This window comes from Paroedura picta, chromosome 1 (assembly GCF_049243985.1).
Source record: "Paroedura picta isolate Pp20150507F chromosome 1, Ppicta_v3.0, whole genome shotgun sequence".
NCBI classification, from domain to species: domain Eukaryota; kingdom Metazoa; phylum Chordata; class Lepidosauria; order Squamata; family Gekkonidae; genus Paroedura; species Paroedura picta.
In genome coordinates this window covers 14163956-14187614 of record NC_135369.1, presented here as the reverse complement: position 1 = coordinate 14187614, position 23659 = coordinate 14163956, and the positions used below count along the sequence as shown (strand labels likewise).

The window sequence follows — 23659 nt, the reverse complement described above, 5'->3', positions numbered from 1 at the left end:
TAGAGATGAGCAAGAGTCCAATATAGGACCCGGTTTAGAGAGCCAGCTTGGTGTAGTGGTTAAGAGTGGTGGCTTGTAATTTGTAGAGCAGGGTTTGATTCCGCAATCCTCCTCATGCAGCCAGATGCGTGACCTTGGTCCAGTCATAGTTTTCTCAGAGCTGTTCTTGCAGAGCAGTTCTCTCAGGAAACTCTCAACCCCACCTAACTCACAAGGGTGTCTGTTGTAGAGAGAGGAAGGGAAGGCTATTGTAAGCCACTTTGAGACTCCTTCGAGTGGTGAAAGGTGGGGTATAAAAACCAACTCTTCTTCTTCTAAAGAGTAACGACATCTGTGGTGGGGCAGGAACTTTAGTAAGTGACTGCTCCTTTCTTCAGATACTCCCTGACCAGAGTGGTCCCTGCTAGCCCAATTGTGTTACGTCTTGGAAGCTATGCAGGGATAGCCCTGGTTAAGTGCTTAGATGGGAGACCACCAAGGAAGTCCAGGGTCGTGACACAGTGGCAAGCCATGTCAAACCAGCTCTGTGTGTTTCTTGCCATGAAAACTCTACAGGGTCACCATACATTGGCTGTGAGCAGATTCTGTAACCAAATTCTGTAAGCAACAAAAAATCTATGACTGAAGCAGACTGCTAGTTTTAAGAACGTAAGTTGGCAGAGCTGCTAGCTGCCAGGTGGGATCTGGTGATATCCTGCTCATCTCCAGAACACAGATATCAGTACCCCTGGAGAAAAAGAACACTGTGAAGGGTGAACTCAATGATATTATGCCCCAATTATGTCCCTCCCCCGAATCTCCAGGAGTTTCCTAGAATCATAGAGTTGGAAGGGCCTCCTGGGTCATCTAATCCAACCCCTTGCACTATGCAGTCCTGAGGGATTTGGGAATGTTCAAGGAGGGTTAGAGGGGACATGAGGGCTCCCTTGAAGTATCTGAAAGTTTGTCTCTTGGAATAGGGCAGGGAGCTGTTCCTCTTGGCAGCAGAGCAGAGGACCCACAGCCATGGCTTTACAGCAGTGGTCCCCAACCACCGGGCCGCGGAGTGCCACACATGCACATTTGCGGCCGTGCATTGCGCAAACGTGCATGCACGACCCAGCCGTGCATGCGCACATGTGCGGGAGTGCCGCAAATGCATGGCATGCGCGGCCGGGCAATCGCCCTCCCCGCTGCCACCGGTCCGCAGGCTAGAAAAGGTTGCGGACCACTGCTTTAAAGTACAGGTAGAAGGTACTGGCTAGATGTCAGGAATTTAAAAAAATAATCCAAGTAGTTCAGCAGTGGAATTGGCTGCCTGATGAAGAAGAGTTGGTTCTTATATGCCGCTTTTCTCTACCCGAAGGAGGCTCAAAGCGGCTTACAGTCGCCTTCCCATTCCTCTCCCCACAACAGACACCCTGTGGGGTGGGTGAGGCTGAGAGAGCCCTGATATTCCTGCTCGGTTAGAACAGCTTTCTCAGAGCCGTGGTGAGCCCAAGGTCACCCAGCTGGCTGCATGTGGGGGAGCGCAGAATCGAACCCGGCATGCCAGATTAGAAGTCTGCACTCCTAACCACTACACCAAACTGGCTCTCTGAAGTGGTGAGCTCCCTCTCACTGAACAGATACTTATCCTGGATGCTTTAGGATGATCCTGCATAAAGCAGGCGGTTGGACTAGATGGCCTGTAGGATCTATTCCACCTCTACGAGTTGCTATTTTGTTTCACCTTTATGACATCTGCTAACCCAAGCTTAAATCTTACCTATGGGCTGCTGTATGTGCTATTTATCTGCTATTTATACCCTAGGATAATTTTATTTCTATTTTCCACATTCTCTGTCATTTCGTCCTGTATTGTATTGTTTGTACTGTGCTATTATTCTCATCTATGTACTTGCCTTTCAAAATTCAATTTTTAAAAAGCTTAAAAAAAATCTTACAGATGTCAGCGTTTCAGGAGAAACCATAACAGTAAAAATGTATTATTATGAGGCCTCCTCTCTTCATAGGCTTGGTACAATTTGACCTTTGATCACACACAGTGGACACTTTCTAACTTCCACCTTGGAATGCCTCTACAGGCATTGTTTGCGTTGGTTGGGTGAGGGTAAAAGGACCAAGGAGCAGAAACTGTTCTTCAGCTTTCCTAGGCTGACACTGCTTTAGACCAGGGGTGGCCAAACTGTAGCTCTTCAAATGTCCACGGACAACAATGACCATGTTGGCAAGGGCTCATGGGAATTGTAGTCCATGAACATCTGAGGAGCTACCAGTTGGGGGGCCACCCCTGCTAGACCGAGAGCCAGTTTGGTGTAGTGGTTAGGAGTGCAGACTTCTAATCTGGCATGCTGGGTTTGATTCTGCACTCCCCCACATGCAACCAGCTGGGTGACCTTGGGCTCGCCACGGCACTGATAAAACTGTTCTGACCAAGCAGTGATATCAGGGCTCTCTCAGCCTCACCCACCTCACAGGGTGTCTGTTGTGGGGAGAGGAAAGGGAAGGCGACTGTAAGCCACTTTGAGCCTCCTTCGGGTAGGGAAAAGCGGCATATAAGAACCAACTCTTCTTCTTCTTCTTCTTTATTTGCTTGCTTGCCTTCCACAATATCTACTTATAATACCTATCACGTTGCTAAAATATTGCAAGAATTAAAGATAACTCTTGCAATTTCACTTCTATTAAAACTACGGTGGCGCCGTGGCGTCAAACCCGTCCATCGCCCAGGGTGTGACGACACGGCCACGAAGGCTCGCCAGCTTGCAGCCCCACCTCCCTGAAGTCTCGTGCCGTTGCTTCGCGCCAGTAAACTGATAGGGGGCTTTGAACCGCGAACATGGCGGCACTCCCGTACCCGTAACAAAGATGGCGCCCGACGTCTCCTTCTATTCCTATGGCTTGTTAAACATTATTCCCATACACACGTACGTATATTTTCTTTCTTCCTTGAGGCTCAACCTGTTCCGTACGATGAATCCTACTCCAACAAACCCCCCTCGGTTCATTCTTCCGCCCCTGCCTTCCCTCAGACCCGGCTCGTTGCCAGAGAGAAAAATGGCGGAGTCGGACTCCGGAGAGCCGGTGCGCGCGTCGCTCCCGCCAGGATTCTCCGTCCGGGAGCGTCACGTGAGCTTCCGGTTTGAGGAAGCGGGTGGCTGGAGCTGGGAGGAATGGCCCCGGCGGGCGGCTGCGGCGTGGGGGGCGCGGTGTTGGCGGCGCCCGCGAGGTCAGTTGGGGGGCCGTTGGGGCGTTGCCAGGGAGGGGCTGGGCAGTCTCTTTCTGGCCCTTGGAGGGGCTTCTCTCCCGTGCTCTGTCTCCCCTGCAGCCTTGCCAGGGCGGTGGGGCGGGGAGGCCGGCTGGCTCTTCCAGTCAGCTGGGTTGCCAACCTCTCGGTGGTGCCTGGAGACCTCCTGGGCTGGCCCCCTCGTAGCCAGACTGACAGAGATGAATTCCTCTGGAGGAAGTGGCTCCTGTGGGTGGGTGGGTGAGCATCTGCTTGGCGTGCATCTAGTCCCCAGCGCCTCCAGTTCAAAGTACTGGGAGAAGAAGGGGAGTTGGTTTTTAGACCCCGCTTGTCACTCTTCTGAAGAGAGTTAAAGCGGCTTACAATCACCTTTGCTTCCTCTTCCCATAACATAAACCATGTGAGGTGGGGGGGGGATGAAAGAGCTCTGAGAGAACTGCTCTGTGAGGACAGCTCTCACAGGGCTGTAACTGGCCCCAGGTTGCCCAGCTGGCTGCATGTGGAGGAGAAGTGAGGAATCGAACCCAGCTCTCCAGATTAGAAGAGTTGGTTTTCATACCCCACTTTTCACTCGCGGAAGGAGTCTCAATGCGGTTTACAGTCGCCTCCCCTTCCTCTCCCCACAAAAGACACCCTGTGAGGGAGGTGGGACTGAGAGAGCTCTGAGAGGACTGCTCTGTAAGGAAAGCTCTTAACAGGACTGTGACTGGCCCAAACTCATCCAGCTAGCTGCATGTGGAAGTGGAGCGTGGAATCAAACCGAGTTCTCCATATTAGAAGCTGATTCTCTGGTAGGGCTGCCAGCTCTGGTTTGGGAGATACCTGTAAACTTTTGGGGGCCGAGCTGGTGAGAGTGGAATTTAGGGACGGGAGGCAGCTCAGCAGGGATGCGGGGTCACTCTAGGACTTCAGTTTCTCTTCAGGACTATGGTATTCATTTATTTGTTGATTTCTATACCGCTCTCAGTTGACTCGCTACGGTTTACAATAAAATGATTGAAACACAGTTAAGCCCCTAAAAACACCCTTTAATACAGTTAACAATTTACAAGATGGCAGTCGATAGGAATTCAACCCCCCCCCCCCCCGTTCAGCACATGAGTCTTTCCCTGGGAGCGAGGGCTTTGACCCTTGTGTGTCATATGGTCTGCCCTCCAACCCTGCCATTTCTGGAGCTGCCTGCTCTGGGTTTGGAAACACCTGGCGACTTTGGGGATGGAGCTGGGTATGGCTGGGATTGGGCCGAGGAGAGACCTCCCTGGAGTATAATGCTACAGAGTCCACTTTCCCAAACAGCCCTTTTCCCCATCATCTCTGTTGCCTGGAGTTGAGCTATAATTCCCAGGACTGTCATCCTCGAAAACTAGGCATTAGTTGACGTGAAAGACCAAAGTTTGAGACTTGGGAGAGCTGCTGTCAATATGAGTAGACAATACTGACCTTGCTGGATCAAGAGTCTGATTCAGTATAAGGCAGATTTGTGCGTTCGTGTGACTGTAGCATTATACCTCATTGAGGTCTCTCCCCAAGCACTGTCTCCACATCCTCAGGAATTTCCCATTGTGGAATTGACAGCCTTAACAGATAGTTGAGGTAAGGAGTAGGTTTCTCCTAGGAGGGAAAAGTGTTTGAGCATAAGGAGGGTGACCACAGAAATGAATTTGATATATATTTTTTGCATTGGGTGTTTGTCTCTTCATTTATTTATTTCATTTATTCATTATTGATGTGATTTATTTCCCGCCACTCCCAAAGATGGCTTGTGGCGGGTTACGAAGTCCTCAATAAAAACCCGATAAACCCCCATTTAAAGACGTTCAAAAATACAACACGGTGAACAAGGCGATAAAACAATACAATTCCTGCACCAATGATCCAGTAACCTACTACCTACTATGGGGGGGGGGGGAGGGGTGGGCCCTCACTGGCAAGACAACCCCAGGCAGCCCTGGGGGGGGGGGCAATCTTCTTCACTGCCCTGGCCTCCTTGATATACATCCTACCTCTTTTATTCTTGCAGCCACCCTGTGAGGTGGGTTTGGATGGCAAGGGATTAGGTTTGTTTCCAGAGTCCTTGTTCATCACCTTAAATGCTGAGTGGTTTTGAAGAATTTGGGGAGGGGTTGGGTGACAGATTTTTCAATGTACCTGCCCATTAAGGTAGCTGCTCTGCTGTTTTATCTTCACACTTGATAATTTTCGATGATCAACTGTGCTAGTCTGCTGCGGAAGAAAGAAACCAAAGCCATGTAATGCCTTAAGCTTGGCAACATTTTATTTTGTAAAGAAGTCTGGGAATAAAGTAGCGTTAGTCTTGACCGTACCACTGTACTCCCACGATTAGGGGAGACTACCGAGGAAGAGGGATTGCTTATCTCTTTTCGTTATTTTTATGGGTATTTATAGGCCACCCCTGTTGAGTCTAATCATCTTGGGACGGCTTACGACTGTATGTAATAAAACCAAATGTTGGATATTAATACAATCACAAACATTAAATGCATTTAAAAAACTGGTTGAAGCATTAGAGTACAAAGTCACTTAAATTAGTTTAAAACAGTGTTACATAAGGAAGTGGGAGGAGTACCCAGTTCCAGTGGGGGAAGCCCCTGTAGTGTTTTCGTTCTCCCTGGCATATTATCCTCAACCGTATGCCTGGCAGAAAATCTCCATCTTGCAGGCCTTGCGGAACTCTGTTGGTTCTGTCAAGGCACTGCTGTTCTCTGGGCGCTCATTCCACCAGGCAGGGGCTGGGGCTGAAAAGACCTGCCAGTTAATATTCAAAAGGAAGGCAACCTTATAAAGCGCAGAAAGTCCTGTTTGAAGCCCCATTTTGTTAAATAATTACTTTGTATGGATATCTGTGTAGAAAGGGCAATGAAGAGGCACACACAAAACTGTTTCAGTGTTGCTTTGCATAGAGTCTGTCTGTCTATACCACTATACCACTTTATGCTTGGGGCCATGAAGTTCCTCCAGGACAGGGACAGCTCTCTGCATATTTATTATTTCCCTTGGAGTTTTTTGAATTCATTCTGTTGTTTTATTTAACTTTGCCCTTTATCCTAAGTTAATTGTGATTGTTTCCAATGCCAATAAAGGATTTCACATTCTCCCAGCTCATGTGGCATATGAGTATTGTTCTTATTGAATATTGAATATTTTACTCTGTTATTGGTTGGAAACGGTGTGGTGCCGTGGTCAGGGTGTCAGATTAGCATTTGGGAGGCCAGGATTCCAAATCCCTGTTCAGCCTCTAGGTGAATTTCAGCCATTTCTCCACTTAGTCTACTTTGCAGGGTTGTTGGGAGGATAAACCTGAGGAGGAAGGAGGAAACAAGTCACAGAGGGAAGCTAACAGCAATCTTTATAGGTGATGTAAGAGGCCTGGGGAAGGTAATGACTGGGGAAGGCACTGGCAAACCACCCCGTATTGAGTCTGTCATGAAAACGCTGGAGGGCGTCACCCCAAGGGTCAGACATGACTCGGTGCTTGCACAGGGGATACCTTTACCTTTAAGAGGCCTGATGAAGATGTGGGGATGTGTTATGGGGAAGGGGGGAGAGGCAGGCCATTAAAGGAAGCGATTTGGTATTCTGGCAGGTGGGAGCTAAGCCAGTGCTGAAACCAGGTAGGAAAGTTCAGCTGTTTCTGTAAGGGAAGGAGAAGAGGGTGTTTTACGTCAAGCCTCTAAGTATCCTAGGGGCCCTTTATGTAGCTCCAAAGCTCTTTTGTTTTTGTGCCATGCCTTGTTTCCTTTGCCACACCATCATCCTCATCTTATCTTTGCAGAGCGGCATCCTGGAAGCTTTAGTCACGATGTCCCTCTCCCCCAACATGTTGCCATGCAAGAAGAGGAGAGCCCTCCCGCCCGATGCCTCCGATGGGGAGACAGGTCCCTCTTCGGTTATGCAGTCCGTTCCAACGGAGACTTCTTCCTCAGGTGGCATTCACCAGTTCCAGGGCTTGACGCAACAAGGCGAGGAAGCCGTCTCGGCCGAAAGGAGGGCTCAGCTCAGCCCGTCTGCTGACAGGCCTCCCTGCTCGACAGCACCCGCTCCGCCAGGGCCTGTCGGCGACTTGTCTGTGTTGGAAGCGCCTGGCGGTGAAATAGCAAAGGCAGTCGAGGTTCCATCTAGAAACGCTGCTCAGAAAGGCTGCAGGGGATCGGCAGAGGCTTTGTGGAATGGGGAGAAGACGGTCTTCTCTAGGCCAAGTTCAGATGGCTGCCTGCAGAAAAGTGAGCTGAGCCAGGATTCTAAGGCAGTGCCCAACTTTGTCACGGAGAAGGAGCAGAAACCAGGCCATGAAGGTAAGCGAGCGACGTATGCAAAGAGCCGGCCAAGCAGCGCAGAATTAATAAATCCTAGATTTTCGTTTTGTGTCCTCAGGTGATATTATATCCCCCCCCTAAAAAAAAATAAATCAGAATCTCTGGCCTGGAGGGAATCCACCTTCCAACCCAAAAATGATGATCAGCATTTCCCTGGGTGTGGAAGATTTATTTATTTATTATATATTTATATAACACCCTCCCTGAGGGCTCAGGGAGGTTTACAGAAAACAGGGAAGGATACAGTTAACACATGGTAACTGGTAACTGTAACAGTAATATTATAACATTGTCCATGGGGTCGCGATGGGTCGGACACGACTTCGCACCTAACAACAACAATATAAGAGGACCTTGGCTTGGCCAAGGGACCAAGTCCTATGAAGATAGGTTGAGGGAGCTGGGAATGTTCAGCCTGGAGAAAAGGAGGTTGAGAGGGGACATGATAGCCCTCTGTAAGTATTTGAAAGGTTGTCATTTGGAGGAGGGCAGGATGCTGTTTCCGTTGGCTGCAGAGGAGAGGACGCGCAGTAATGGGTTTAAACTACAAGTACAACGATACAGGCTAGATGTCAGGAAAACATTTTTCACAGTCAGAGTAGTTCAGCAGTGGAATAGGCTGCCTAAGGAGGTGGTAAGCTCCCCCTCACTGGCAGTCTTCAAGCAAAGGTTGGATACACACTTTTCTTGGATGCTTTAGGATGCTTTGGGCTGATCCTGCGTTGAGCAGGGGGTTGGACTAGACGGCCTGTATGGCCCCTTCCAACTCTATGATTGTAGGAACAACTTAGATAGAAACCCCCAGAGAGGTCAGATTGGTTCATGCTATGGAGGAGTTGCCTGAGGGGGGAGACATTTGGATGTTATTGGGTTGGTCGGTCTCGGGCAAATGCCTGGTGGAGGAGCTCCCTTTTTAAGGGCCTGTGGAATTGTGGGAATTCAAGCAAGGAATTGTGGGAATTCAAGCATCTCTTCAGGGAGGTCGTTCCACCAGGTGGGGTAAAAAGCTTTGTTGAGGGCCAATGTAGTTCTTTGGGGCCAGGGATCACCAGCCAGTTGGCCGTGGTGGAGCGTAATGCTCTTTCGGGGGTATAGGCAGAGAAACGGTCATTTTAAGAAGTGTTTTATTCTGAGAGACCAAGTAATTTATAGTCGTCCCCCCCTGTGCTTTGGAAAATTGCAAAAAGTCCTCAGGTGGTGGTGGGGGACCATCCCCCTACCCTCCCGAGCTTCCACATCTCTATTTGGGCCACTTGTCACTGCTGGGATTACTGCGAACGTCTGATCTGTTGATTCCAGCTGGTGGCCTTTCGCCCAAGCCGGGGACTGAAAGTGAGGAGGGGGATGCCGTCTCTAACACCAAGCCTGTGAAGATCACGCAGGGCTGTGAGTTGCTTCTAGAAGCTGAGGAGGAAGTGGAAGAGATGGGGCTGTTTATCCCAGTGGGTGAGTATCAGCAGTGTGCAGCCAGGGGCCCTGCAACTGAGTTTCAGGAGGGAGCCTCTAAGGCAGAGGTAGTCAACCTGTGGTCCTCCAGATGTTCATGGACTACAATTCCCATGAGCCCCTGCCAGCATTTGCTGGCAGGGGCTCATGGGAATTGTAGTTCATGAACATCTGGAGGACCACAGGTTGACTACCCCTGCTCTAAGGAGTTCTGTACCCATCAGCCCTGGCTTTGGAACAGAGTAGGCCACTGCGATGGGAAGCAAAGCTGCCAAGTGCAAAGAGGAGCCCTCCTTAAAAAGGGAGGCTCAGTTATTCAGAGAGTTTCTGAGGGTAGCTGTGTCAGTCTGCGGTAGAACAGATAGACTGGAGGCCAATAGCATTTTAAGAGATGCACCAGAGTTGTAGAATATAAGCTTTCGAGAGTTAGAGCTTGCTTTGCTGGACACGGGAGGAAGGGAGATTTGACTCCCAAAAGACCATACCCCTCAAGCATAGCCCATGATCTGAGATGTTCATCTTCATGTCTTCTGTGCAGTCCTACATGGGGCTGCGCTTCCGCAGGCCCGCCACAGAGAGGAGCTAGCGAGCTTATAACAAGAAAAACTTCAACTCCCAAGGTGCTCTCTCCTCCCCCTCCTTTGGAGGGTGGATTTCCTGCCCCAAAGTCACATGATGTGGGAGGGGCGAGCAGGGATTAAAAATGAGGATATCGATAACCTGTTGAATTCAAGGGCATTCCCAACCTGTATGTCTCAGGATGAACAGGACCCGATTATGACAGTTGTGAAGCCCATTGTTCAGGACCCAGGGCTTTATCCTACCAAGGCCAACCTGATGGCTGCATGTGCAGGGAGGGTGTGCAGTAATATCCATACGGAATCAGAATCATAGGGTCATCCTGGTCCATGCCATTATCTAATTCAACCCCCATTCAGAATGCAAAATGCAGGAAATTCACAACTATTTGCCCACCACCGTGACCCCAATTCCATGCCCAGATGATGCCTCCCCCCAAAAAACTCAGAATCCTTGGGCAATCTGGCCTGGCAGAAATGCACCTCCTGACCCCAAAGTGGCAGTCGGCATTTCCCTGGGCATGCAAGGTAGGGCCACAAGAGCCAAGCATCGAGGCAATCCCTTCAGCCCACCCACTCACTATCTGCGTAAGTTCACAGAATTGGCACTCCACTAGCAAATCAGGGGGGACCATTCCTTATTGAAAGCATATACCATTGTGGGAAAATACTGGGTTCAAGAGAGGCATGTTGAGATAGTGATTTACAGGACTGCGGGGACAGTACAATAGAAACACAACAGCCCAAACTTTGCCAGCCTCTTCTTTGTGAGTGTCCTGCATAGTCCATGGGGTTGGGCTAGATGACCCAGGAGGTCCCAACTCTATGATTCTATGATTCTCTATGATTCTAACAATCAAACTGTTCTAGGCCGTGATCTTTGACAGGGGATCCACAATCAAAGCCAAACATCCCTCGTTGTCATCCGCAAATAGCAAAATAGCTCATAAGTCACACAGGACAGGCTGGCTTATAGGCAAAAAACATAATCAAGGTTCCACATCTCTCCATAACAGTACAAACACCAATGGCTCAGGCATTTGTAAACTTAAAAGAAAAAGGCTTAACCCTCTTTAGTTCTTCTCCCACCATCATTTTGGGTAGCATTTGCTGGAAAGGCAATAAGGTACATTTTCACAGCCTACAGAAGCCACCCTGAACTTGAAAAAGTTCCCATTGGAATTTCCCCTTCAGTGGCCAGTTCAAAAGAAGCACTTAGTCAAGTTTTGGTATTGTGGTTCTGCGTGGAGTAGAGGCGGCTGACCTCTTGTTTGCAGAAGAGCAAGAAGAAGGTGGGAAGAAGAAGAGGAAGAGGGCTGCTAAACGGAAGAGGGAGGGGAAAAACCAGGAGGAGGAAGAGGAGGAGAAAGCACCCTTGGCTTGTGACCTCCGGCTGGACGACACCTTGGACCGGATGTTAGAAGATGGGGCAAAACAGCATAACCTGACAGCCGTCAATGTGCGGAACATCCTCCATGTAAGTAGGGGATGGGGTTGCAGGACCTTTTTATTAGGACCTCAGTAAGAATGTACTAGCCTCATTAATTGGCTACATTTCAGTCTTGCTCATGGTCTTCAGGATGGTGGTCATTGTGTTATTTTCACTTTCTTGATACTACAAACCGGAAGACCCAAACACTGCTGGTCAGTTGCCTTATTTGGAAGTGCGGCAGAGACTGATCGGCCAGTAACTGGGTAGAAGGAGAGGGCAAAGAGAGAAACTGGGCCTATAGTTGTTGCAAATGGATCAATCTACTCTGCCTGGCAGGGCCCATCCTGATAACCTGCCAAATAGTGTCCCCACCTACCCCCCCAAAAAAAGCCATACCTGGGAGGTGTTGACAATTGAGGTGCAAAGCAGAATTCACATGAGACATCAGGGTCCCAACCAGCTGTGGGCTTCAGAAAATTTTTGAGGTTGTTATATTTTGTTTTATAGGCCGCCCTTACCCACAAGCAGGCTCAGAGTGGCTCGTGGTAAATTTAATAGCAACATCAGTCAAACGCTTTGAAAACGTTACAATTTAAAATAACATATCGCTACTCCCTTCCTGTAGCTCCCCCTGGCGTTCTGTAGCACACTTTGTGTGAACTGGGCCAGGGAATGGACTGGAAGCCGTCGCAGGTGGAATAGAATGGGTGTGATTTATTTAAAGAAGTAGGATGCAGGCACTGCTCTGCACCGACTGTGAGCGATCTTCAAAGGCGGCCCTCACACAGAGCTTGTCTTGGTCGGGTCAGAGTGGGTGGCCTCATTTGAAGGCTGTTGGGAGCCCCCACAGCATTTCGGCCTGTTTCCCTGTTTAGCCCCCTGGAGAGCTCTCTGCTTTTCAAATGCCAATAGGTTGGTTGTCCCCAGCCCAAGAGAAGCCCACCTGGCCTCGAACAGGGCCAGGGCCTTTTCGGTCCTGGCCCCTACCTCACAGAATGAGCTCCCGGAAGAGGTGAGGGCCCCGACGGAACTAGCACAGTTCCGCAGGGCCTGAAAGACGGAGCTCTCCAGCCAAGTGCTCAGTTTGAAGCCAGAACAGTAGCACATTCCATCTTGGGCCCCTCCTCGAAACCTCAACGCCAATTCTGTTAAAAGATTGCAGCTGAAACTAACAGCGAGTTATATTTCCATTATACAATATTTCTGTTTCTATGTGATGATGCTGTTGGGTTAAATTATGGTGGTTTTAAGGTCTGGCTTTTATTGTATGTTTTAATAGTATGTTGTGAGCCGCCACGAGCTGGTGACCTCGGGAGTCCAGAGAAATAAAATTTTAAAAATCTTCTTTGGACTTGCAGTTAAGTAAGAGCAGTTTGTTCTTGCTGCTGGCCTAAAGATGGCTAAAACCATTCCCCCCCATGTTTGTGTTCCTGCAGGAAGTGATCACCAATGAACACGTCGTGGCCATGATGAAGGCTGCTATCAGTGAGACCGAGGACATCCCCATGTTTGTGAGTCTCCCCCTCCCCCCTCCCATACCAAGGGAATTTGAGAGGCAAAAGAACGGAGCCCCCCTGGGTGAACTTTCTGCAGGGCAAATTTTAACGGGCTTTCTCCCTCTTCCTTCTCTGCCTCAGGAGCCGAAGATGACGCGTTCCAAGCTCAAGGAAGTGGTGGAGAAAGGAGTGGTGAGTTGCCGAGTGTTTTGCTGCGACCTGTGAAAAGCGGAAGGGGCTACTGGGTTAATCTGAGGCGGCACAGAGAGCCTGCAGCCCATTTTCCTAATCCCAAAAGGAATGCCCTGTTGAAAAGAATCTGAAATTAATCATGAGGGGGAGAGGCTGTGGCTGAGCGGTCTTTAAGGTGCTCCCTGGTTTGAATCTCCCACTGCCTGGTGATTTCTCCTGCCTGGCACACAGAAGGTTCCCAGTTCAATCCCTGGCCTCTCCAGTTAAAAGGACCAGTCTGTAAGGGATGTGAAAGACTGAGTAGCCTTTCACTGCCAGTCTGGGCAGGCAAGGCTCTCCTGAAAGATCTCTGCTTAAGACCCTGGAGAGCCGCTGCCAGTCTGAGCAGATAATACCGACCTTGATGAATTGAGAGACTGATTCAGAACAGGGTAAAAGGAGCAGATTATGGAAATAGCTTTAGGGCGACTGGAATCTCGTGCTTTCCTTCCCCAGTGTGGGACAGCCCCCTCCAAGAAAAGGCATCCTGCTCTGTTCAGTTCCTAGTAACCTTCACGCCATTCGTTTCTTCTCTGGCATCAGTAGTTACTGGCTCAGGGTTTTCCAGTTAATCTTCCGGATCCAGCTGGAACCCCTTTGTTCTAAGGAGGTGTCTGATTCAGTTGCCCCATTTCTTAGTCCCGTTTTCTCCAACTTTGGAAAAGAGAGCAGGCAGCACCCTTGTTTTGGGACCTTTGGCAAGCTATGGAATCAGGTGCAGCATCCCTCCTTTGCCACCTTGCCTCTCTTTGCATGGTGCCGCTAACGATGGCGTCTGTTTCCGCAGGTCATCCCTACGTGGAATATTTCTCCAATCAAGAAGGCAAATGAAACCAAGGTGACTGTTGGGCAGAATGGTGGGCATGTCACACAGCAGGGCTGGACCAATCCCAGCCACCGGGTTGTCCTGTGTTTTCAGCAGTGGTTTCCCACTGTCCGGTGTTTTCAGCCGTCCGTCTGTCCCTGACGTCAGATGGTATCTTCCTTCTGCAGCCCCCCCAATTTGTGGACATTCCCCTTGAGGAAGACGATTCTTCCGATGAAGAGTACCAGCCGGAAGAGGAGGAAGAAGATGAGACAGCAGAGGAGGTAAAAAGTTTTCCAGATTTCTTATTTATTTCTAATTTATTTATTTATAACTAGGGGCCAAGCCCGTTGCATTCAGGAATACTACGGGCGCTAGATTGGGGGTTGGGGTGGAAGACCTCTTCAGATGGCCTCTCCCTCCCCCCAGGACCTGGAAAGGCTGCAGGCAGCTGTTAGGGAACTCACTGGCAGGGGCAGCTCTCACGCAGCAGGGATCTGCAGCCTCTGAGCCTCGGAGGGAAGTGGAAGGAGGAGGGGGTGGTCAGGGGTGGGGACGGAAGGCGATTGGCTGGCCGCTGGACAGACAGGCAAGCCGGTTGGAGGAGGAGGCACTCGGGTGGGACAGCCGCCCTGAGTGTGCGTTAAGCACTGAGTGGCATTAAGCCATGAGACAAGCTCCTCCTCCAAGCCCTTACCAGAAATATATAGTGGAACAAATGTCATAAGTGGCTTGTGGCAAATAACAATGATCCCTCATAAAATCCCAAAGGCCATCAAATCCCATGACAAACCACCCTCGATGGCGACATATCCCCACCCTAATCCTTTCACAGACTGCAAGAATAACCTCCAGGAGAGCACTCTTAGGTGGCTGAAGACCTGTTGGCACAGAGAGGGGCCCAGGTCAAATCCACCCTGACCTCAACCTGGCGGAAGAGCTCCGTCTTGCAGGCCCTGGGAGCGTCCCATCAGGGCCCTCAGCTCTCCCAGGAGCTCGTTCCATCAAGTCAGGTCGAGGCCAGGCAAACCTCTCTTGGACCAGGAACCTCCAACAGATTTGCACTCGCAGAGCAGAGAGCCCTGTGGGGGGACATAAGGAGACAGGCGGTCTTGCAGATATGTGGGGTCCAGACTGTAGCTACTTGGAGTGTCTTATGCCAGCTGAACTGTTGGTCTTCTGCTGCTGAACTTGGACAGGAAATTAGACAGGTCCACGGTTTAGATCCCCGCCCTCTCCCACGTCATTTTTCTTTTTGTTGCTTTAGCTTTAAATAGAGCAGGGGTGGCCTAACTGGGACCATAGTCCATGGACATCTGGAGGGCCACAATTTGGCCACCCGTGAAATAGAGAAGATAATCTTAATTCACAGCATACTTTTTGCACTGAGACTCAAGGCAGATAACAAAACATGGAAACTCAATTCAATTAAAGCAGCAAAGATTTCCACTGAACAGCACAACAGGACTCGGATTTCGGAACTGGAGAACTGTGCCAATGAAAAGCTGTCCCTACACAGTTGGAGGGGAGGGTGTCCTCTGCCCATGCCCATGCCCAGGGGGGCCAAGTGGAATCTTTGCCTCTTCCCAGGAAAACTGTCCTCCCCTGAGTTCTAGTCCTACCTGGCCTACGGTTACAGTTCTTGTTTTTCCAGAAGGCCCCACTACCTCAGCACATCTTGTCCTGAGCAGCGTGACCCATGCCTTCCCAGTTTAGCAAATCAGGCTTGGAAAAGAGCCCATCGTCATCCGCTGATGCTTCTTATCTCGTCTCTGCAAGCGGAACACCAGAAATATCCCCTCCTGCACATTCGGAGGCCTAGTTTTCATCTGTTTTTGAGGGGGATGCTGGTTATTTGTAGAAAATAATTCCAACCCCAGATTTTATAAGGTGGGTTGGAGATTTAAGGAGGCTCCCTGAATATGATACAATCCCATTCTTCCTGCTGTAGCAGTGCAGCCCAGCAAGAACTAGACCTCGAACAGGCCAGTCGGCCCATTGTCCTCAAACATGGAATCAAAAAGAACGGCAGAGCGTGTGCATGCCTGGAGAGCTTGTAATGGCATGTGAATAGGTGCCAGCACTAAAAAGGCCCTGCTCCTTGTTCTCGCTGGCTCTAAAGGCTATGTTGCTTGACAGTAAGCTTTAGCCCAGTGATGGGTGCAATCACTAAAAAGTCTCTGCTCCTTGTCATTGCTTGCTCCAAAGGCTTTTTGGCTTGGAAATGAGTCTCAGTTCAGTGATGGGAATAAACACGAAGGAACGTGTGTCCTTTGTCTGTTTTGGGACTCTTGTTCCTTCTGTGTCCTTCTTGCTTGGCTGGGCCCGGTGAGTCGTTGGCCGTGCCCAAAGCAAATGTTGAATCCGTGGGCCTGCGGTTGAGTTGAGAGGCTGCTTTTCCGTATCACCCCTCCCTCCCACACGCTTTATTTCCTGACCCTTCTCTCTTTGCTTGGCAGAGCTTGTTGGAGAGCGACGTGGAAAGCACCACCTCATCTCCACACGGGCCGAAATGGTCCCGGGCCAGGCAGTCGTCTGATGCGATGGAAGTGGAAGAGGAGGGCGGGGCACCGCCAGAGGTAAGGGCTGCTCTTCCTCAGTGCCAGGGGGCGTGTCTTAAGTGTCCTGACTCTCTGATGCTGGTCCTTAGGCAGTCTGAGCTGGGGCTTGAAGGCTGGCCGGCAAACCGCAGTTTGAATGGTGGCTTTTTATGTACGTCGTCCAATGCAAAGATCACAGCGGACCATTCAGAGCAGCCCGGAAGTGGAGGAAGGGAAGGGAAAGCTAATCCCGTGAGCGAACGGAGGAGGTTGGCCATTGCCTGCCTCTGCGTGGCAACTCTGCATTTCCTTGGTGGTCTCCCCTCCCAGTGCTAGCTAGGACCAGGGCTGCTTAGCTTCTGAGAGATTATAAGATTGGGATAGCCAGGGCCATCCACGTAGATATAGAGGCAGACAGAGTTGGTATGCCATTGTGTGCTTCTGTGCAGTGATCCTGGACTTGCTCCTTGGTCTCCCCTCCCAGTGCTAACCAGGGTCAACCCTGCTTAGCTTCTGAGATACGATGAGATTGGGATAGCCTGAGCCATCCGCATAAAGGCAGAGCTTGTTGACCACTGCTTGCCTCTTGCCCTTGACTTCCCATGGTGCCAAGTGCTGACCAGGGCTGGCTCTGCTTAGATTCTGAAATCTGATCAGGTTCGACTTAGTTGTCCAGGTTCGGGCATGGATTTATTTACCTGAATATTTATAATAAAGTCTTTGGCATGAAGACTATCTTTAAAACAACTATTACTCAATACATCCCAGGGGGAAAAGTACGAAATAAATCAACACCATTTTCTTAAAACAAAGAAAAAGACTTACCAAACAAAAGTCTTGCCTTCTTGGACCTTAACAACCAGTTTTTAAAAAGTGCAAGAAACCAGAGCCAGCCTCCTCCTTCCTCTGCCAGGGCCAGGTTCTCCGATCTGGTGGTTGGTGAGTTTTCCTCCCCATTTTTTCCCCTCTTGCAGGCTGAGAAGGCCTCTGTGCCCCCGCCTCAGCGGCACATCAGTGCCGAAGTGGTACCGATGGGGCCGCCTCCCCCTCCCAAGCCCAAGCAGAGCAAAGACTGCTCCTTCATGGAGAAGCTTCACGCCGTGGATGAGGAGCTGGCGTCCAGCCCTGTCTGTATGGATTCCTACCAGGTAACGCCGGTTGCTTTCCCCGAGCGCCTGTTAAGAAGAAAAGGAAAAATTGTTTTTTAATAGCCCGCTTTTCAGAATTGAAAGGAGACCCAGAGCGGCTTGCAAACACCTTTCCCTTCCTCTCCCCACAACAGACACCCTGTGGGGGAGCTGAGGCTGAGAGAGCCCTGTGAAAAGAGCTCTAAGAGAACTGTGACTGGCCCAAGGTCACCCTGCTGGCCACAAGTGGAGGAGCAGGGAATCAAATCCGTCACTCTCCAACCACTACACTGTCCTGATGCTGCTCCTCCCTTTCTCTTTTGCCCCCCCCCCCAGCCTTTGGAAGATAGCTTGATCGCCTTCCGCACCCGCTCCAAGAGGCCCCTGAAGGACGTGCCCCTTGGCCAGCTGGAGGCGGAGCTCCGTGCCCCGGATATCACCCCTGACATGTACGACCCCAACACAGCGGACGACGAAGAGTGGAAGAGGTGGCTGGGTGGCCTCATGAATGACGATGTGGGAAATGAAGGTGAGGAAGAGACTGGGGGGGGGTGTCGGTTGATTTGGTGCGCCATCTTGCTAGGGCAGCCTGCTGGTTATTGGCATGGGGATTAACGAGAGCACCAGGGTCTGTCTTCTAACTTTTGACACCTTTCCCGCCTGCCTCTGCATAACAACCCAGGATTTCCTTGGCGGTCTCCCACCCAAGGACCAATCAGGGACTGGCCTTGCTTAGCTTCCGAGTTCTGATTGGATCGGACCGGCTTGGGTTGCTTAAGGATGAGGTTGCGCCCTGGCTGGGCTGCCGCTTTCTCCTTCCCGTGAGAGGTCTGTCTTCCACTTGCACACCCCACGGGACAAGGGAGGGGAAGGGAGAGGAGGAAACACCTCCCAGTTAACAATGTTTTTTTTTTTAACATCTCACAGATGAGGCCGATGATGACGACGACCCTGAGTACAACTTCCTGGAGGACCTGGACGAGCCGGACACGGAGGATTTCCGCAACGACCGGGCCGTGAGAATCACAAGTACGTTTCCCAGCTGTTGTATGCGGCGAATGTTTTGTGGCTGTGTGTAAAATGAGATAAAACCTGGATATTCATTCTGTGGCATGCCGGAGGGAGGGCAGTCAGTGCCCTAGAAACATTTCACTTTAGTAATTTTTGGCTGGTTTAATTTATAATTTATTACTTTCATAAAGAAGTTGGTTTTTATACTCTGTATTTCCCTGCCCAAAGGAGTCCCAGAGTGGCTTACGTTCGCTTTCCCTTTCCTCTCCCCACAACAGACACCCTGCGAGGTGGGTGAGGCTGAGAGAGCCCTGATATCACTGCTTGGTCAGAACAGTTTTATCAGTGCCGTGGCGAGGCCAAGATCACCCAGCTGGCTCCATGTGGAGGAGCGGGGAATCAAACCCTGCTTGCCAGATTAGAAGTCCACACTCCTAACCACAACACCAAGCTGACTCTCTTTATGGTCAAAATATTGATAAAGGCTGCAACAGAATTAAGAATATAAACTTCCTTTTTGTGAAGGTGACATTTGTGTCAAATCTGGACTTCATAATGACTGAATTTGACGCCTCTGGTCTAGCTGCTACACCCTGCTTGTTCTGCCTTGTCTGCAAAAGCTTCAAGACAGGTAGCATTAAAAAGACCCTCCCAAAAACAAATAATTACTTTGCAATTAGATTGTAACGATTTATATGCTTGCAAGCAGGGTCCTGTTGCCCTTAATATTCCATTCGCCCCCCTCCCCATCTTTAAAAAAAATCTCTCTTGTATTTTTTTAGGCCGTTCATAGATAACAAACGCAGCTTCAGACTTTCAGAAATAGTGAACGCGCAATAATCATCCAGTTGGTTTTGTTAAGAGTCGGCAGCTGTGACAAATCACAGGCACGTACCAGTTTCACAAAGGGGATATCACCTGATTAAACAGATCAAAGAGGGTCACACAGCCCGAGATGTATGAATTATTCAGGGTGCAGATAAGAGTGTTCTCAGTGCGGGCCAAGTAATATCTCTGTTCGCATGAAGTGAATGCTCTTGCTAAGAACTGTGAAGCCGTGAATAATTCCATCCAGCTGCGTTCATCAAGGGCCAATTTGTTGGCCCCAAAGAGATCTACCTGACTTTGTCCCTGGCCCCAGCCTGGTGGAACGAGCTGCCGTCCAAGATTAGAGGTCTCTATTGGGCGTTTTAATTGCAGGATATAAAAATTTTTGATTATGAATGTTTTTCTTGTGTTGTAAACTGCCCTGAGCCCACTTGCGTAGTGGTTAATAATAATTATTTTTATTTTTATTTTTATTTTTATTTTTATTTTTATTTTTATTTTTATTTTTATTTTTATTTTTATTTTTATTTTTATTTTTATTTTTATTTTTTCGATCACAGCAGGGGAATTCAAACAGGGAAAATCTGTGATTTAATTATTGTACCTGTTTGTTGTCCCACTCCCAAGAAGTTCAGTGTATGAGGTCCTGCCCCACAGAGCTGCCAGCTCCAGGTAAAAAAAATCCCTGGAGATTTGGCAGTGGCTTCTGGGGAGGACAAGGGATGGCAGCTCAGTGGGATTCTGTGCCATGGTGCTCATCCTCCAAAGCAGCAGCTTTCTCCAGGGGGAAATGATAGTTGCTGCCTGGAGATGAGTTGCAATTTTGGGAGACCTCCTGGCCACACCTGGGGGTTGGCATCTCTACCTCGCTAGCCCAAGAGGTCAGTTGTAATCCTGGGAGCGCTCCAGGCCTCACCAACCTTACAGTGATGTAGTCTAGGCAGAGGGAAAGCAAATGTCCTGGCATCATTCTTAACTTTTTAAATATATTCTTTAAATATAGAGAGACAGCTTGGTGCAGTGGTCAGGAGCTCAGACATCTAATTTGGTGAGCCGGGCTAGATTCCCCACTCCTCTTCCACATGCAACCAGCTTAGTGACCTTGGGCACTGATAAAGCTGTTCAAACTAATATTGTGAGGATCTTTAATTGCCCAGAAAAGCAAACTTTTGACGTTGAAGCAAAAATTTAATTTATTGAGCAGGAAAGTACACTCATCAAAACACTGTCAAAACTGGGGCCCAAGGTACATATATTCCCCCTCCCGTGGGACCATCACATAGCCAAAATACTCAGATAAGGGATACGGCTCCAAGGGGGGGGGGATGGAGCAGATGGCTAGAAGTGGAAGGGAGGGAAGGGGTGGAACACAGGGAGGGAATGTGAGGGGCTATAAACTAGGCAGAGGAGACAGGCTGCCCCCAATTCCTACAAGGCTAAATTCTACATACCTAACTACATAAACATTGCTAAATAATGGCAGAAACAACTGGAGTCTGACAAATATCAGGATTCTCAGCCTCCCCTACATTGCAGGGTGTCTGTTGTGGGGAGAGGAAAGGGAAGGCGATTGGAAGCTGCTATGAGACTTCTTTGGGTAGAGAAAAGAGGCATATAAGAACCAACTCTTCTTCTTCAGTAATCTCAGGGCTCTCTCAGCCTCACCTCCCTCACAGGCTGTCTGTTGTGGGGAGAGGAAGGGAAGGCGAATGTAAGCCGCTTTGAGATTCCTTCAAGTAGAGAAAAGAGGCATATAATAACCAACTCTTCTTCTAAACTTGTTAAACATTTATCAGGTGATATGACCATATATGTTCATGTTGCCCCTCTCAAATGGCCAATGATGGGCCTCGAAGGACTGGGAAGGGGAGAGGCCCCGGGTGGGCATGTACACAGCTCTGCTTCCCAACCATATTCTGTAGCATTGTCCCAATTCTGGGGTTTCTGGCAACCTTAAGAATGTTTCGGGGTTTCTCAATGCTAAAAAAGTTGAGAAAGGCTGCACTAACCCTTTGAATTTTTGGAGCATCTTGCAATAATTAAGAAGTCCCATAAAATCCTAATGAGTAGCAGCTGTAAAACAGGAACACAATAAGAGCAGAATAATAACTCATCACTGTGTCTAATAATAAATGGCTTTGGTACTCCTGTGAGGATAATGAAAGCCACACATTAGGAGCCAGCCACAAACCAGGTCGGGAATGTGACGTTCTTGGAGGAATCCCCTGGTAGGAAAAACAATGATTCTGATAATTAACTACAAGGAAAAACCTGATGAGGACTGAGCCTGCCCCAGGGGGTGGAGAACATTAGCAGAGTAGCAGAGAGATAGTAAAAGGAGAGGCAAAAATGCACAGAGAGTTTAACGACGTTGGCTTAATTATTGACACAGCAGAGGCGCACAGACTCATCAAGGTACAGATAAGGCTTTATTCAGGGACTGGCCTACTTGATAATCAAGAGGAGAGACAGAGATAGGGTCCTAGCTACATCACTCACAGAGAGTCGGAGAGTTGTGGAACATCTGAGAAAAAGCAGGACGTTGCCCTAAGAGTAGCAGTCTGGAGACAGACAAGGAATGCCACTTAAAAGGAGAGAAGGTGCTGACCTACCTATTCTATCTAACCAGCTGCCCCCCTTCAGGGTACTTCTTCTCTTAGTTTTTGCACACTAGATGTTGCTTAGTCCAACAACAGAATCCTGGAAAGGGATTCCCAGAAGCCCCTACCCCCCTTTAGGCCATTAGCTTGGTAGATTGAAGGAAAAAGCAAAGCAGAGCTGTACACTCAGACTTCTTCCCTCCTCCCCTCTTATGGCAGGAGGGTCCTGGACTCTGACTGCAAAGGTGGCTCCCTGGCCCCCAGTGACTTTGTGGCCACTGCCTCAGCCACAACCTGCCTCTTCTGGTGCACTTCCTGGGACGTCCGTAGTCACATCCGTTTCAGGGGGTGTGCCAGAAGATGTGTTCCACATCAAAATCAATTCAAGGAACGGCAGGAGGCAATCCGAAAGGCCACAAAAAGGATCACTGCCAGAGTGATCCTAAGAAGGGTCTACTCAAGGAGTAAGTTCCATGAGCCCAAGAAACTCATTCCGAGGGCTATGCGTCATGCATGAAGTTCTCCTCACCCGCCTCGTAACACCTTAGCGATGTTTGCTGCGGCCTCGTGCCTTCCCCCGGGTGGAACGATCCTGTTGAGAACCGTGCCTGTTTTGTGTCTTGCAGAGAAAGAAGTGAATGAGCTGATGGAGGAGCTGTTTGAAACGGTAAGGCTTGCAAAATAACTTCCCCAAAGACGTATCCCTGGAATAGTTCCATTAACCTGATGGTGCTGCCTGGTCCCCCTCCTGGGGTTGGCAAGGCCAGGGAAGAACAGAGGTGGTTTCCATTGGCTGCCTCTTCCTTGGTGGTCTCCCATTCAGGCACAAACCAAGGCTGACCCTGCTTAGCTTTCCAGGTCTGATCAGACCAGCATAGCCTGGGCCATCCAGGTCAGGGCAGGTGGCTTTCAGAGGTGGTTTGCCATTGCCTCCCTCTGCATTGCAGCCCTGGACTTCTTTAGTGGTGTCTCGTCCAAGCACTGACCAGGGCCAACCCTGCCTAGCTTCCTGGCACCGACCTCACAGGGCTTCATTAGTCTTTACACAGAGCTGTACTTGGGGGCTAGGAAGCGAGAGCTCTTCTGCCTGGTCTCCTGCAGCCAAGTTGCTGCTCTTCCTAGGTGACCAGGCTAAGGACTATGTATAAGTAGGTCGTGTGTATTCCAGGCTGAAAGAGAACATCCCGCAATACTGAAATCAGTATTCTGCTGAAGAAAAAGAAGAGTTGGGTTTCATATCCCACTTTTATCTACCCAAAGGAGTGTCAAAATGTCTCACGATCACAGTCCCCTTCTGTCCCCACAACAGACATCCTGAAAGGCAGGTGGGGCCTAGAGAGCTCTAAGAGAACAGCTCTAACAGGATTGACTGGGCCAAGGTCAGCCAGCTGGTATCAAAATGTATCAAAGCACCTATATTTTAAAAAATCTGACACGGGTGGCCATACTGTGGCTCTCCAGATGACCATGGACTACAGTTCCCATGAGTCCCTGCCGGCATGTTGCTCATGGGAATTGTTGTTCACGGACACCTGGAGAACCACAGTCTGGCCACTCCTGTACTATGGGCAGACAGGCCTGAAAGGGTTTCCTAAATTGGTCAAAGTTAATTAATTTTTAATATATTTTTAGAATTTGTTAAACATTTATCGGGTGATATGATTATACATGGTCATGTCACCTGGCTCCCCCTCCTAAAATGGCCAGTGATGGGCCTGGAGGGGGAGGGGCCCCGGGTGGGCGTGTCCACAGCTATGCTTCCCAATTCATATGCAACATGGTTGTGCCACTTCTGGGGTTTCTCAAAGCCTGAAGATTGTTTCCTGGTTTCCTCCATGGTAAAAAAGTTGAGGAAGGCTGCTTTAGGCTGGTCCTGCATTGAGCAGGGGGTGGAACTAGGTGGCCTGTATGGACTCTTCTCCCTGGTGCCAGAAGGGCCTCTGCAGGGGAGGAAAGCCAGATTCAAGGTGGCACAGCTGAGAAGTCCCTTGCTTGCGATACG

The 23659-nt window shown here is 49.5% G+C and overlaps 1 protein-coding gene across 3 annotated transcripts in view; it reads left to right on the top strand.

The window, feature by feature from the left end:
* Positions 1-2810: 2810 nt before the first annotated feature.
* The window catches only part of GON4L (gon-4 like), a 50752-nt gene continuing 29903 nt past the window's right edge, over positions 2811-23659 (top strand). For 2 of the 3 annotated variants that reach the window (XM_077322752.1, XM_077322735.1), the window contains exons 1-13: positions 3106-3211; positions 7023-7542; positions 8863-9009; positions 10865-11064; positions 12456-12530; positions 12657-12707; positions 13534-13584; positions 13740-13835; positions 16011-16130; positions 17066-17239; positions 17555-17747; positions 18146-18247; positions 22284-22324. In XM_077322752.1, the coding sequence (XP_077178867.1) occupies positions 7050-7542; positions 8863-9009; positions 10865-11064; positions 12456-12530; positions 12657-12707; positions 13534-13584; positions 13740-13835; positions 16011-16130; positions 17066-17239; positions 17555-17747; positions 18146-18247; positions 22284-22324 (1743 nt within the window). In that variant the 5' untranslated portion in view covers positions 3106-3211; positions 7023-7049. Of the gene's footprint in view, positions 2910-3105; positions 3212-7022; positions 7543-8862; positions 9010-10864; positions 11065-12455; positions 12531-12656; positions 12708-13533; positions 13585-13739; positions 13836-16010; positions 16131-17065; positions 17240-17554; positions 17748-18145; positions 18248-22283; positions 22325-23659 lie in introns of those variants that run through there. The other variant, XM_077322743.1, reaches the window with a different exon arrangement.